This window comes from Erinaceus europaeus, chromosome 4, assembly GCF_950295315.1.
Source record: "Erinaceus europaeus chromosome 4, mEriEur2.1, whole genome shotgun sequence".
NCBI classification, from domain to species: Eukaryota; Metazoa; Chordata; class Mammalia; order Eulipotyphla; family Erinaceidae; genus Erinaceus; species Erinaceus europaeus.
Window position 1 is genome coordinate 22,230,071 of NC_080165.1, and position 14,671 is coordinate 22,244,741.

The following is a 14,671-nucleotide window of genomic DNA, read 5'->3' on the forward strand; positions in this document are numbered from 1 at the left end:
GGTGGTACAGGGGATTGAACCTGGGACCTTGGAGCCTCAGGCATGAGAATCTCTGCATAACCATTATGCTATCTACCCCTGCCCGTGGTACACTTTTTAAATAATCACTTTATCTTGGGGAATGGGAGAAAAGTAAAGGGGGGGCAAATAACTTTTTTCTTGTTCTGTTTATTGTAACTGATCCAAAACAATTCAGGAAAGGCCAGTTCCCATTGCACATACTGTTTTCAGATAAAGACAAGTCATTATTAAAATTGACATGTTTCAGAAAACTAGTGAAAAAAATTTAGGGGGTCTTCCACATAGTTATTAGAATAAAGCCTTTGACAAGTATTTTTATAAATCCAATATAATATGTAGGGCTACCCTACAGGATGGGTTGGACACTGTTAAAATTCAGCGCAGAAGGTATGGGTCTCAGCAGTGCTTCTGGCCATTGGCTAAATAGCTCCAGGCATCCATACTAGAAATGAAGGCCAGGCAAACCTTTGATTCTGAAGAAGACCAACTGAAGTGAACAGTCAGAACAGCTGTGTTCTCTGAACTGTGCCAGATGAAAATTCCAGAGGCTGGAGTTGGACTTTCTGATGAGGACTCTGAAGTTGTGAAGTAATGGAACACAACAGCCTTCAATCCTAGTTGCCCTGGGCCAGACGGTGGCACACCTAGTTAAGTGCACACATGCTGTGTACAAGGATGCAGGCTCAAGCCCATGGTCCTCACCTGCAAGGGGAAAGCTTCATGAGTAGTGAAGCAGGGCTGCAGATGTCTCTCTGTCTCTTTCCCTCTCAATCTCCCCTTCCCCTCTCAATTTCTCTCTGTCTATATCTAATAATAAAAATAAATAAATAAATAAATAAATAAACAAACTGGTTGCCCTTAGTGTTTCTGACAGAGTCTGATACTGAAGAATCTCAAGAGACTCGGTTTGTTGTGGAGCTTTGCTTTGTAATAAAATTTGTTACCAGCAAAGTTACTTTCATCTGTAATTATGGATCTACATTATTTGTGGAATCAATAGGAAGAACCAAGCTGAAAGGCAAAGCGGAAGCTTCATGCCTGAGGCTTCAGAAGTCCCAGGCTTAATCTCCAGCACCACCATAAGCCAGAGCTGAGTAGTGCTCTGGTAAGAAAAAATCAGATCTATTTTAGAGATTATTCTGATCATTATGATCAGTAGATTAAAAATTCCTTGTTTGTGTGACATACATGTACCTTACTTTGTATAACTAGTCTTTAAGCTGATACTTGAAGCCATTTGTTACGGGAAGATACAATAGCTGAATAAGAGCTGGCTTTGCTTGAAGACCTACTTCATGCTATTCGTGTGCCGAACCTTTGACATTTGCTATAGCCTTTAAATCTCAAGTGACCCTTTAAAGTGACTATCATTTTTATCACCTCCATTTTATAGATAAAAACTAAGGACCAGAAAACAAACAAAAACTAAGGCCAAGGGATTTGAAGCTGAATACACCTTGATGTGTATTCTGTCTGGGCTTGTCTTTTATGCTGTTTCTGTATCTCCTCACATCTTGGCAGCCCTTGTCTTTCAAGCAGAGGGGTTAAAATGAAGTGTGTCCAGCTCACCTGTGTGTCTACAGCCATATCGTTCCTGCCTGAGACTTATGTCCTATGTCTGTTCTGATGGGGGTCTCAAAACAGATGAGAGATTTTCTTTCTTTTTTTTTTAATTTTTATTATCTTTATTTATTAGATACATAGCCAGAAATTGAGAGGGAAGGGGGTGATGAGGGAGAGAGTTAGAGACACCTGCAACACTGCTTCACCACATGTGAAGCTTCTCCCCTGCAGGTGGGGACCGGGGCCTTGAACCCGGGTCCGTGAGCACTGTAACGTGTGCTTAACCAGATGTGCCACCACCCAGCCCTCTGATTTTTGTATCCTAGAGTTCTTGACCTCCTGTACCTAGCTGGCAGCCACCACTCTTTCCCTTGTTCTGATTACTCTTTCTGTGTTGGGGCAGGTGGGCAGCAATGCTGGCATTGTGGGTATGACCAAGGAGCACTTGGGCTTGGCATTAGCTCTCAATGTGCCTGTGTTTGTGGTGGTCACCAAGATTGACATGTGTCCTGCCAACATCTTGCAAGGTAAGCAAAGTCTCCAGCTGGCTGCAGATTCTCTGTCACTGGTTGTGTGGCGGTCTGTTGCTAGGGCTTTATCTAGAATCATCTGTTTCCTGGTCTTGTGCTTTCGCGTTCATTGCCTTATCCACTCTACTACCTTCTGAATTATGTTTCCTGGTCTTGTGCTCAGATCTTGACCTGGATTTTATCAGAATCTTTAGTTTCCTCCCATTTCACTCTTAGTCTGAGTGTAGCCTAGGATTATCTCCTGTTCTTTTGGCTCCAAATGAAGAATACTTAAAATTCCTAATCTTGCATCCCTTTTTGAACAGCCTCAGTCACAGTCAGTTGTGTTTTACCATCTAAAGTGGATATGTACATAAACATATATGGTAGCATTTGGGAAGAGGTTCTGATTACCTTTTACCACCAAATACTTCAACACAGAGTTGCAGGACTCAGCCTTTGTGAATTTCTTCATTGCTGAATGATAAAAGTTGAATGATGTCCTTTTGGAGGGCCTCCTAAGGGCCTCTGCAGGTGTTATAGCTCATAGATATCCTACTGTCAGGTAAAAAATTTTTTTTTCAAAAGCATTTTCCTGTCACTGACTTCGAGATTGGAAGCCTGTATCCAGGTTTCTAGGGAAATCTGACTAGCTTAGACTTAGATCTGGGGCTTTGGCATATATACAAGCCTGCTTCAAATTATTGCCATTACATCGAAGGAAGCTTGGGTGTTGTGATTTCTCTCTCTACAAACAAAAAACTCAGACTGTTAGCTAATATGCACTCTTTCCTTTATAGCCACCGACAGTTTTGATCCTCCCTTTATGTGTCTCTAGTCACGTGTTGTGTACCCTTAGTTGACCTGTTTGTGTTATGTTTGTATTAGTAATGATTGTCTCATCCTAAGAGGAGAGCTTCGCCAAAGAGAAGGTTGTACCCCCCCCCCCCCCACACACACAATTCTGTTTAATTGATCCTTTTAAGAAACACTGAAGCTGTTACAACGCCTGCTGAAGTCTCCTGGATGCCGGAAGATTCCCGTTCTGGTGCAGAGCAAGGATGATGTGATTGTTACAGCCTCCAACTTTAGCTCTGAGAGGTAATAGGGCAGGGAGCATACACTTCTGGGTGCTCACCCTTCCTGGCAGGGTAGTGATGAGTGATAGTCCTGGAAGAACTCTTAATTTTCAGACTGCATGGATACACATCAAATACATCCTACAATTCAGGGATATGGTGAAAGAGTAGATTATGGTTCAGGGAGGTGACTCAGCAGGTAGAGCTCAGGACTTGCATATGTAGAGCCCTGGGCTTCATCTCTAGTAGCACATGGGACCAGAGCAGTTCTCTTTTCTCCCATAAAATAAGTAAGTACATCTTTAAAAGGAAGGACATACAGGGAAAGGTGATAGCACACCACTTTTTTTTTTTTGCCTCCAGGGTTATTACTGGGGCTCAGTGCCTGCACTATGAATAGCTCCTGGAGGCTGTTCCCCACCCACCCCATATTTTTGTTGCCCTGTTGCTCTTGTTACTGTTATTGCTATTGTGGGATAGGACAGAGAAATCAAGAGAGGAGGAGAGAAAGACAGACACCTGCAGACCTGCTTCACTGCTTGTGAAGCGACCCTGCTGCAGGTGGGGAGCCGGGGGCTTGAAGCAGAATCCTTGTGCCAGCCCTTGCGCTTTGCACCATGTGCATTTAACCTACAGCACTATTGCCCAGCCTCCTCAGTGTTTTTATCTTTGAACTGAGAATGGTAATATTTCCTCCATGGAGCTCTTACAATTGTTGAAAACAATGAATGCAAATCACTTAGAAATGCGTCCAGCATCTGTATGATATTATTATTATTGTGATATTATTATTATTATACCTGGTATTTCACAGGGGAACTTGTAATCACAGATGAGTTTTGGCATTTATTTATTCATTCATGTATTCTCTTTTTGCCACCAGGGTTATTGCTGGGATAGGTGCCTACATGACTACACCTTTCCCAGTTTTTTTTTTTCCCCTAAGAAAAAGAGACAGACAGAAAGAGAGAGATAGAGGGAGAAACACCAGCATCATTATTCTATCACTTGTGAAACTTCTTTCCTGTAGGTGGGGGCCAGGGGTTTGAACCTGGATCTTTTTTTTTTTTTTTTTGCCTCTAGGGTTATTACTGGGGCTCAGTGCTAGCACTACGAATTCACTTCTCCTGGCAGCCATTTTTTACCTTTTATTGGCTAGGACAGAGAGAAATTGAGAGGGGAGGGTAAGATAGGGAGGGAGAGAAAGAGAAACGTCTGCAGACCTGCTTTACTGCTTCTGAAGCAAACCCCCTACAGTGGGGAGTGGGGGCTCAAACTGGGATCCTTGTGCAGATCCTTGCTTTGTACTGTGTGTGCTTAACCTGGTACACCACAACCTGGCCCCCTGAGCTTGGATCTTTTTGTTTTCATTGTGGTTATTGTTGTTATTGATGTCATTGTTGTCGGATAGGACAGAGAAATTGAGAGAGGAGGGGAAGACGGGGGGAGAGAAAGATAGACACCCGTAGACCTGCTTCACTGCTTGTGAAGCAACCCCCCTGCAGATGGGGAGCTGGGGGCTCGAACCAGGATCCTTAAGCTAATCCTTGCACTTGGCGCCATGTGCGCTTAACCTGCTGCGCTACCGCCTGACCCCCCCCTGAACCTGGATCTTTGTACATGGTAATGTGCATTATACTGAGTGCAGCAACACCTGGTCCCACTTACTGACTTCATAAATATGTACTCGGTACTTGTTGTGCACTGGCCACTGTGGTTTCAGAGCTGACTCAGGAATAATCCATGCCTCTCTTGGTCTGAAAGACTGTCTTGACAATAGTGAACTTAATTACCTTAGTTTCCTGGGGGCTGTATAGGAGCTATCTGTTCTTGAGTCTTGAGGTCTCTATTTACTACAGGACCCAGTGCACCCAGACACTTAGCTTGTGGCTCTGTTCTCATGCTGACTTCTCTACCACCTGTTCCCAGTAGAGGGGAGTACATTTTAGCCAGCTCTATTTCAATTTGTTCAGTTTGTGTTCAACACAGTGCTGTTCTAGGAGATACCAGGAAATATATAGTTCTTGATTTCAAGGAGTTTAATTAACCCTAAGTAGGAGATAGACCATTAGATAACCCTGACAAAATCAGACATAGTTATGTATAACAGGACACTTTTTTTGTAGATTTTTAAAAAAATATTTATTCCCTTTTGTTGCCTTTGTTTTTTTTATTGTTGTAGTTATTATTGTTGTTGTTATTGATGTTGTTGTTGTTGGATAGGACAGACATAAATGGAGAGAGGAGGGGAACACAGAGGGGGAGAGAAAGATAGACACCTGCAGACCTGCTTCACCACTTGTGAAGCGATTACCCTGCAGGTGGGGAGCCTGGAGCTTGAACTGGGATCCTTGAGCCTGTCCTTGCGCTTTGTGCCACCTGTGCTTAACCTGCTGCGCTACTGCCCGACTCTCCCCCCTTTTTTTTAATTATGAGAGAAAGATACAGAGACCAGAGCACTGCTTAGCTCTTGCTTATGGTAGCGCTAGGGATTGAGCCTGGGACTTCAGAGCCTTAGGCATGAAAGTCTTTAGCATAACCATTATGCTGTCTCCCCAGCCTTTAAAAAAAATAGTTATTTTATTTTAATGAGAGAAAGATACACAGAAGATTTATTAATGAGCAAGAAGGGGAGAGAACCAGAGCATCACTCTAGTGGTGCTGAGGATTAAACTAGGGACTTCATGCTTGCGAATATGCTCTGCCTACTGCACAACCTCCCAGGCTGCTCTGGTAACATCTGAAAGTGTTTGTTCTGGACTAATTTCTTGGACGTGGCATTAGAGATGACTGAAGGTTTTGGAAGTCAAAGTTGAAGAAGTCTAGATAGAAGGATCAAGTGAACAAATACTTTCTGAGGACAAAAAGTACCATGCTTTTTGAAGGGAAGGTTCTCTGCCCAGCTGGAATATGGACTTTTAGCTAAATAAGCCTGAAAAAAAGTTGGGAGGAGGAACTTGGGCTGTTTTCTCTGTCGTGGAAAGGTGGTGGGAATTTTCAGCAAGTATATGTGCACTTCAGGAGGAAGAGACAGTCACGAGTACCCGAAATAGAACAGTGGCGGAGGCAGAGAGGAGGGAGCAGACTTCAGAAACAAACTGAATAAAAGAAGAGTGGCTTTAGCCAGGAGTTGCTCGATTGGGGTAGGAGGGTAGCACCCCGGATGCTGGATGAGGGGACGCGGACCCCAGAGCGGCAGCACCAGCTGTTTCGTGACTTCCCTGCTGCCCTGGCTGCATCAGGCAGGGCTGACTGCCTGAGCTCCTTTCTTCCTTCTCTTCACCTCCACTCAGGATGTGCCCGATATTCCAGATCTCCAATGTTACAGGCGAGAACCTAGATTTGCTGAAGATGTTCCTCAACCTCCTCTCCCCCCGCACCAGCTACCGGGAGGAAGAGCCTGCCGAGTTTCAGATTGACGACACCTACTCTGTCCCTGTGAGTGATTTCTGGGAGGCTGGGTGGCTACTTCCCACAAGGGTGTCAGAGTGAGTCTGTGGTGGGGAAGGCCTGAGCGCACTTTGACTCGCTAAACCAGGTTCTTCTTCACAGGGTGTAGGGACAGTAGTGTCAGGAACAACGTTGAGGGGCTTGATCAAGTTGAATGACACACTGCTGCTGGGCCCAGACCCCCTGGGTAACTTCCTGTCCATTGCTGTCAAATCAATCCATCGCAAGCGCATGCCTGTCAAGGAGGTGCGGGGAGGCCAGACAGCCTCCTTCGCACTGAAGAAGGTGAGTGTCAGTAATACCAAAAATTCCTCTTGGGCTCTGATGGGCTAGGTTCTGGGCCATCTCTAGTTCTCATGCCTGTTCTGCAAGGCTGGGACCACCCATCTCACTTTACAGATGAGGCTCGGAACCCTGGTAACTTGCCTAGAAGCACATGGCTAGAGGTGCTACAGCCGGGATTCAAACCCAAGCTAGCCCGCCTCCTATGCTCTCTTCCTTCCCATAGTGTTTGAGTGATGAGGTCAGTTAGATGCCTCCTGCCGTGCAGAATGCAGAAGGTCCTTCTTCATAGGACTGTTAGCGTTTATGACAAATCATTTTCCTAGTCAGTCTTCTCTCTCCCCAGGCTTGGGGTGAGTGCTAACTCTGGAGTCATTAACCTTCCCTGCTAGCCATATTAACCAGCAAAACAGAACAACTTTCTTCCTTCTTGATTGTAGCACTAAAGTCTGCCTTGTGCTGTCTGCCGTAGAAGGCATGTGAGCATTGGGGCTAGACCAAGTTGGGGTGGTCCCATTCCTAGAAGTTCCTTGGGCCAAGGTGAAACTACAGGCATCAGTGTCCCTGAGTTCTTTGGTTTTGTCTTTCTTTCAGATAAAGCGCTCATCCATCCGGAAGGGCATGGTGATGGTTTCTCCACGCTTGAATCCCCAAGCATCTTGGGAGTTTGAGGCTGAGATTCTCGTCCTGCATCACCCCACCACAATTAGCCCACGCTACCAGGCCATGGGTAGGTGTGTAAGTGCTGCCAGTCCAGGAGGCTCCCTGCTTTGGTTTCCCTCACAAGGTAATCCAGTTACCCTTCCCTAGACTTTGAGCTGTAGCCAGGAGTCAGGTCTCCTTCATGTATAATGATGCCCTTCCTTCTGACACATCCGTGGTGTTTATTCAGTCTGAAAATATTGCCTTACTCAGACACCCACACTTGGGTGTCTTCAGGGACTTCATTCCTTCAGGAAACATCTGCTGGAGGCGTCCGTGTACCTGCTGGCACTGTCAAGGTACTAGGGCCTGGCCCTCAAGGAACTCATAGTCCAGAGAAGGCACACATGCAGTCAGTTCCCTGCAGTCAGGAATTAGGACTGGTGACGGGTGGAGTCCAGGTGGAGGGAAAGGTAGACAAGTGGGAGACAAGATCAGATCCAGAGAAGGTGTCTGGCTTTCTTGGGCATGCTCAGCCTTCCTGAGGCCTGCTGCAGCCAGCACATTTTGTGCTTCCACACATCACCTCCCCTTCCCTCTAGACTACGGGGTAGCTCAAGCCTATTCTGACTCCTGCCTCCCTTGGCAGTGCACTGTGGGAGCATCAGGCAGACAGCCACCATTCTGAGCATGGACAAGGACTGTCTGCGCACTGGGGACAAGGCCACCGTGCACTTCCGCTTTATTAAGACCCCTGAGTACCTGCACATAGATCAGCGACTGGTGTTTCGGGAAGGTCGCACCAAAGCTGTCGGCACCATCACCAAGGTATGACCAGTCAGACCTCCTTCCTGCCCACAGGAAATACCAAGGGCCAGTCTAGTTGTAGACTTGAACATAGTAGGCTCTTCTTAAGAAGACCTTTGTAATTTCTGCCAACCAGGGCCAGGGGCATCTGTCCCTGGGCTATAGCAGCACTGAGGTGTGACCCTATGCCATTGTCTCTATCCCCCACAATCCCCAGAGGTGCCCTTGGGCCTCCTGTCTTCCTGGGCTTTGGTGGTGATTGTAGAGGAGAGGGGCTAAAGTGTGGTGTTGTTTCATAGGAAACAGTTGTGGCAGTGTCTGAACCTAGCTGGGCTCACCTTTAGGATGCTGGGCACAGGCTCCTGTGGCCTGTCCACAGCTGTACCCTCATAACTGTAGGTCCACATGGAGTGAGTGCTGGGCAGCAGTGGTGGTCAGTCCCCTGAGACTTGGGCTATTTGTGCAGCCTTCACACATGGCTTTGGGTAGAAACCCTTGACAGTGGTTTGACTCTGCTCCATGCAGATGGCTGAGTGGGTGGATTGAGGTGGGTGAGATGGCAAGTCCGCCCTGAGAGCCCTAGGACACTGAGTGAGGAGAAGGACATCTGCCCCTCTCATGGCCCACTAGCTACTCACAGCACCAGCCAGGCCCGAGTTGAGAGGCCCCTGGATGAGGTGGAGAGCAGTAAGCTGAGCTGATGTCACTGCTGTAGCTCCAGCCTCATCCTCGCCCCCTTGGCTCCTGCAGCTCCTCCAGACCACTAACAACTCCCCGATGAACTCCAAGCCCCAGCAGATTAAAATGCAGTCAACAAAAAAGGGCCCGTTGACTAAACGAGACGAGGGAGGCCCTTCCGGAGGGCCGGCACTAGGGGCACCCACACCCGGAGATGAAGCTTGCTCTCTAGGAGCTGCACAGCCCCCGGCATCCAGCGGTCTGCCGCCTCAGGTGAGCACGCTTCCTGGCCAGTCGCAGGCCCCACCCTCTGGGGAGGTGGTGGTGGGACGGTTCAGGGGAGAGCCTGCATTTGGCCCCAGTTCCCAGATAGCTGTTTCCATGGCTCCTGGCACATACGTGCTGTGTGAGCTGCTTGCCTGTTTTTCTTTTTCCCCCCATACCTGTGCAGTTCCATCACCACAGGTGGACTCTCAAATTTCAGATATAGACAGGAAGGGGGAGAGGGGCACACGAGAGACACCATAGGACTGCTCTACTTTCACGAAGCTTCTGGTGCTGTCCATAACACATCCGTGTAATGCGGGGGGCTTAAACCTGAATCTTCTTGTGTGGTAAAGGTTGTTTGCTCTACTGGGTGAACTGTTTCCTGGACCTGTCTTAAGGCAATATTTTTCATATTTTGAAGTGAGCCATTATTTATTATTATTATTATATTTATTATTGATTTATTTTTACCAGAGCACTGTTTAGCTTTGGCTTATAGGCATTCTTGGGATTGAATTTGGCACCTTAGAGCCTCAGGCATTAAAGTCTTTTTGCATAGTTGTTATGCTGTCTCCCCAACTGTATGGATCCTACTTACTTGGTCCTGAATAATATTTGGATTTAATGAAATAGAATAGAAAAATGTTAGTTTTCTTTTCATGGTGAGGGTAATGAGCATGTATTGTGCTATAGTCCAAAAGTTTTTTTTTTTTCAAAAGTTTTAAATGAAATATACTATTTTATTTTATTTTATTTTATTTAGGATAGAGACATAAAAATGTAGAGGGAAGGGATGATGGGAGGGAGAGAGAGGCTGAGACAGGCCTGCAGCACTGCTTCAGCACTCATGAAGCTTTCTTCCTGCAGATGGGGAGCAGGGGCTTGAACCCGGCTGGGTCCTTGCACATAGTAGTGTGTGTGCTCAGCTGTTTGTAACACCACCCAGCCCTGAAAGATAATATATTAGAAGCTTCTCCTGTGTCCTGTGTCCTCTCTCCTGACATATAAGATGACCTTGAGCTCACACATTGAGCTCACCTTGAGGGACACATTGCCTTGAGCCCTGTGTCATTGTAGCTGTCGGCATCTAGAGTTCTGTCCCTCAGCAATATCACCTGGTGCCTTCTTATTCCAGTCTCTTTCTTTGAGCCCTTTTTGGAGAAGGAAACTTCTGCTTGACCTGCCCTGTGTGTGTGTGTGTGTGTGTGTGTGTGTGTGTGTGTGTGTGTGTGTAAGAGACCAGAACATTTCTCTGTTTTGTGGTGTTTTTTGTTGCTGTTGTCTTTTTTTTTTTGCCCTTGTCTTTTTGTTGTAGTTATTATTGTTGTCGTCGTTGTTAGATAGGACAGAGAGAAATGGAGAGAGGAAGGGAAGACAGAGGGGGAGAGAAAGATAGACACCTGCAGACTTGCTTCACCGCCTGTGAAGCGACTCCCCTGCAGGTGGGGAGCCAGGGCTCGAACTGGGATCCTTGTGCTGGTCCTTGCACTTTGTGCCACGTGCGCTTAACCCACTGTGCTACAGCCCGACTCCCTCGAGCCTGGATTCTTATGCTGGCTGGTCCTTGTGCTTTGCACCACATGTGCTTAACCTGCTACGCTACCGCCCGACTCCTTCTTGTTTGTTTTATGTAATGCTGGAGATTGAATCCATAGCCTCAGGCATGCAAGGCATGCACTCTACCACTAAACTACTTCCCTGGCCCTGGGTCTGGCCTTTCTGCTCTGTCCCATATCAAGCTTTTCTTTTTTTTTTTTTTAATTTTTTTTTATTATCTTTATTTATTGGATAGAGACAGCCAGAAATCGAGAGGGTAGGGGAGACAAGAGGGAGAGAGAAAGAGAGATACCTGCTGCACTGCTTCACCACTTGCAAAGCTTTCCCTCTGCAGGTGGGGACCGGGGGCTCGAACCTGGGTCCTTGAGCACTGTAACATGTGCACTCAACTTGGTGCGCCACCACCTGGTCCTTAAGCTTTTCTTCTGATTTGTTTATTCCCTTTCTCTTTCGACTTGTCCACAGTAGATGCTGGTTCCCATTCTGCTTGGGCTCCTCTGAGCAGCTCTTTCTCACCTTAATTACATGGGACCCAGCACTCATGAAGAAGGCAGAGTAGGGGCCAACTCCGGCTTACGCAGGGAAGTGTTGTGCTCTGTGTCACCGAGTAGGCTAGGATTGTACTGTCTGCTCACTTCTCTCTTGTCCCTTTTTCCTGTTGGCTCCATGCCTCTGCTGTCCTGGCTCCAATGGGCCACTGTTTTCTCAAGCTCCTTTTTTCTTTCAGTCCAAGCCCAGCAGTGGGGGCCGGCGAAGAGGGGGCCAGCGTCACAAGGTGAAGTCTCAAGGTGCCTGTGTGACTCCTGCCAGCAGCTGCTAAATCTCCTTCCTGCCTACCCCCACCACCCAAGGAATCCTCGTACTTTGACCACCGCTCCACCAGATGAGCCAGCACAGCTCTGAGTACCTGCCCTCACCCAGGCTACAGCCGGAGTCTCATCATGCCCCTCCCACACCCCTGTTTTTCAGGGGATTGTAATTTATAAGCTGAGGAAGGTGGCCGGACTTCTCAAGGACTGACCGTCTCCTACCCTCTTCCCTCTTTCCTTGTCTCTCACATTTTTGTATATCTGGGCCCGTAGTTTTTATTCTTTTTACTCTCTCTCTCTCTCTCTCTCTCTCTCTCTCTCTCGTGTGTGTGTGTGTGTGTGTGTGTGTGTGTGTGTGTGTGTGTGTGGCGCAGTGCAGGTGTGCAGCAGGTGAGGGCCTTTGCAGTCTGTCTCCTTGTCTCCTCTGGCTGGAAACCAGCCTCCAGGGGCTGGCCACCTGCCTGTCTGTGTTTTGGAGAACCTCTTGGGCTGTCAGGAGCTGAAGGAGCACCTCCTTCCTGTGCTCTCACGCCTCTCTGCTTGGACTCCTCTGCAGAGCCAGACTTCTGGGCTGAGGGGCCTCTAGGTTAAGTGCTGCTGCCAGAGCTGGAGCCCTCCAACTGGGACTTGGGGGTTTATCTGGGTGGAGAATGGTGGCTCCCCATTTCTCTCACCCTCTTTCTTCTTGAACCCCAAACAGGCAATGCCAAAAGCTCTTAAGTTGTAACCAATAGGTATGTGGAGGGGAACGGTGATTGGATTGTAGGGCTCTCCTGTCTCTAATTTTGACCCTTGCCACTGACCCAAAGACAGTCACTGACTTTTCTTGCCCTTAGAGACAATCCTGCGTTTGTGTGGCTAGCGGGGTGACTCCTGCTCTGCTGGTTCTGATTCTCCCAAGCTGCTCTTTTCTCACCAGGAGCCACCTCCTGCCTTGTCTTGGGCACTGGCCATCTAGACTTGGGTCTGTCTGCTCAGGGTCATGCTCACTGGCCCCTCCTACTGGTGGGTCTTGGAGTGCTCCTCTGAGCCAGGCCTGGACTAGTCCCTCTTCTTCCCCACAATCCTGCCATATCACCCCAGCATAGCTGCTGCAGGAGCACAATAGTGTAGGGCCTGAAGCCCAGCTTTATAAGCCCTGATTGGAGTGTGGGGAGTGACTCTTCCAAGCCCAGCAGAGCACAAAGTCTTCTGGAAGAATCATTGCTTGGGTAGGTGTGGGGTTATCCAGGCCCGAGACATCAACACGGGCTCTGACCCAGCCTGGTCTGAGCTATGGACTGAACCCCTCAGTTGTGGGTGGACTGAGGGGCAGAGGCATGTTCTTTCTCTGCCGGGGCAAATACCCAGCTGGCTGGGTCCTTCCTCAGCCTCGTCCCAAACCTTCTCTTTTCCTCTTGCTTCCAGACTACTGGGTCTCCTCTCCTCCCATCCTTCCCACTGTTTTAGTTACCACTGACCTGTGGCCATGAACTGACCAGCACACAAAATAAAAGTTTGTTCTAAGTTGACAATGTTGTGTTCCCTGCCCGGCCTCTCCGGAGGTGGAGGTGCTGCCCCGGGGCACCCAGTGTCCTGTTTGGCTAGAGCCCCCAAGGCCAGGAGTAGCAAGCAAGCTGTTCCTGTGAGGCAGAAGTGCTTCACAACTCAGACTCCTCTGCCAGCTGGGGCCAGGACAAATTGCCAAGCTTTTCTTCACCTACAGCAACAGGGAAAAGCCACATCACAGTGGTTGTGAGGTTGTTGAGGCTCCTGGCATGGGACTGTGCTGCTGCATGGCCGCCATGCTGTTGCTACCCAGCTGTCTTCCTGAGTCCATGGCAGAGGCCAGGAGCTGGGGGCAGGCTTGAAAGGAGAAATGTGGCCTTGACGTGTCTCTGCCTCAAGACGGGGCCTATGCCAGGCATTCTGTGGTGATGGCAGCTCCTGTCTGTGAGGAGTTGGCATTTGCTTTATTTTCCTGGTTAAGTGAAATGGTGTGGGGAGCAGTGCCACCAGCAGGCATGCCCCCAGCTGTCCACACCAGCGGCTCCCCTGTGGCCCATGCCCCTGGTCTGTTCCTTGCATTGCTGGCTATTTCCCTCTTGCTTTTTGACTCTGGCTCTGCTGGTGCCTTCCCAACTGGAGGACGCTGGTGAGCATCCCTAGCTCTGTCCTCACTGTGGGTGCAGTGGAGTTTATTTCTATAGGACTTGGCCCTGACAGACCCCCATTTTGTTTGAACTCTTGGCCCTGTGAGTTTACTCACCTTTATCCTTTACATTTGGGACTGTAGCCTTCACCCTCCCTCTGCTCACAAACACTCAGGTGGTGTTTGGATATCTGGCCCACCGTCCCCACATCTGCTAGCAGGGGAATGACTGAATACAGTGTTTTCACTGTCCGTAATAGGAATGCCACAGGTCTCCTATGGGTCTCTGCCCTCTCAACTACCCATTTGGAGTAAAACACCAGCCCTTTTGTAGTTGGTAAAGAATAAAGTGGTTAATCTGATCATCTCAAACATGGCAAATCCTGGCCCTTCTGTATGTGCTGTTGGTATTTGTGGTGTCGTTAATTCTGTCAGGACAACTGTTCTGTCTTTCTGACCTCCCTGACACAGGCAAGAGGACCAAGCCAGATGGTAGAAGAAACACACAGTTGTTTGGGGGAGGAGGGCAGGTACCGTAGAGGTAACTGAGGGGCCGCTAGGATTTGACAGGTGTAGATTTGACATGGGCAGAGCATATGTGCTGAGGCAACAGGCCCTAAGATGTGGCAAATTGCAGGAAGTCCTTCACTGCTGCTGTTATCTCCTTCGTTGATAATGGCCTGGGCAAAATCGCTCACTCGGAGAGTGCAGTGTCTGCCATATGTGCAACCCAGGCTTAAGCCCAGCTTCAAATGGACTGAAGGAAGCTGTGGTTTCTTTCCCTATCTCTGGCTCCCTTTAAAAAAAGAAAGGAAACGGTGTCTGAGTACAGAGCAGGTTTGGAGTAAGGGGAGCAGGTGTGGGCCAAGCTGTGAA

General features: G+C 48.3%; 1 protein-coding gene across 4 annotated transcripts in view; it reads left to right on the plus strand.

Moving 5' to 3' along the window:
* GTPBP1 (GTP binding protein 1) overlaps positions 1 to 14,167 on the plus strand; it is a 32,403-nt gene extending 18,236 nt beyond the window's left edge. For all 4 annotated transcript variants that reach the window (XM_007519392.3, XM_016186523.2, XM_060188994.1 and 1 more), the window contains 8 exons: positions 1,988 to 2,111; positions 3,080 to 3,194; positions 6,466 to 6,610; positions 6,725 to 6,907; positions 7,499 to 7,634; positions 8,196 to 8,374; positions 9,104 to 9,304; positions 11,583 to 14,167. In XM_007519392.3, the coding sequence (XP_007519454.1) occupies positions 1,988 to 2,111; positions 3,080 to 3,194; positions 6,466 to 6,610; positions 6,725 to 6,907; positions 7,499 to 7,634; positions 8,196 to 8,374; positions 9,104 to 9,304; positions 11,583 to 11,675 (1,176 nt within the window). In that variant the 3' untranslated portion in view covers positions 11,676 to 14,167. The remainder of the gene's footprint in view (positions 1 to 1,987; positions 2,112 to 3,079; positions 3,195 to 6,465; positions 6,611 to 6,724; positions 6,908 to 7,498; positions 7,635 to 8,195; positions 8,375 to 9,103; positions 9,305 to 11,582) is intronic.
* Positions 14,168 to 14,671: the final 504 nt, after the last annotated feature.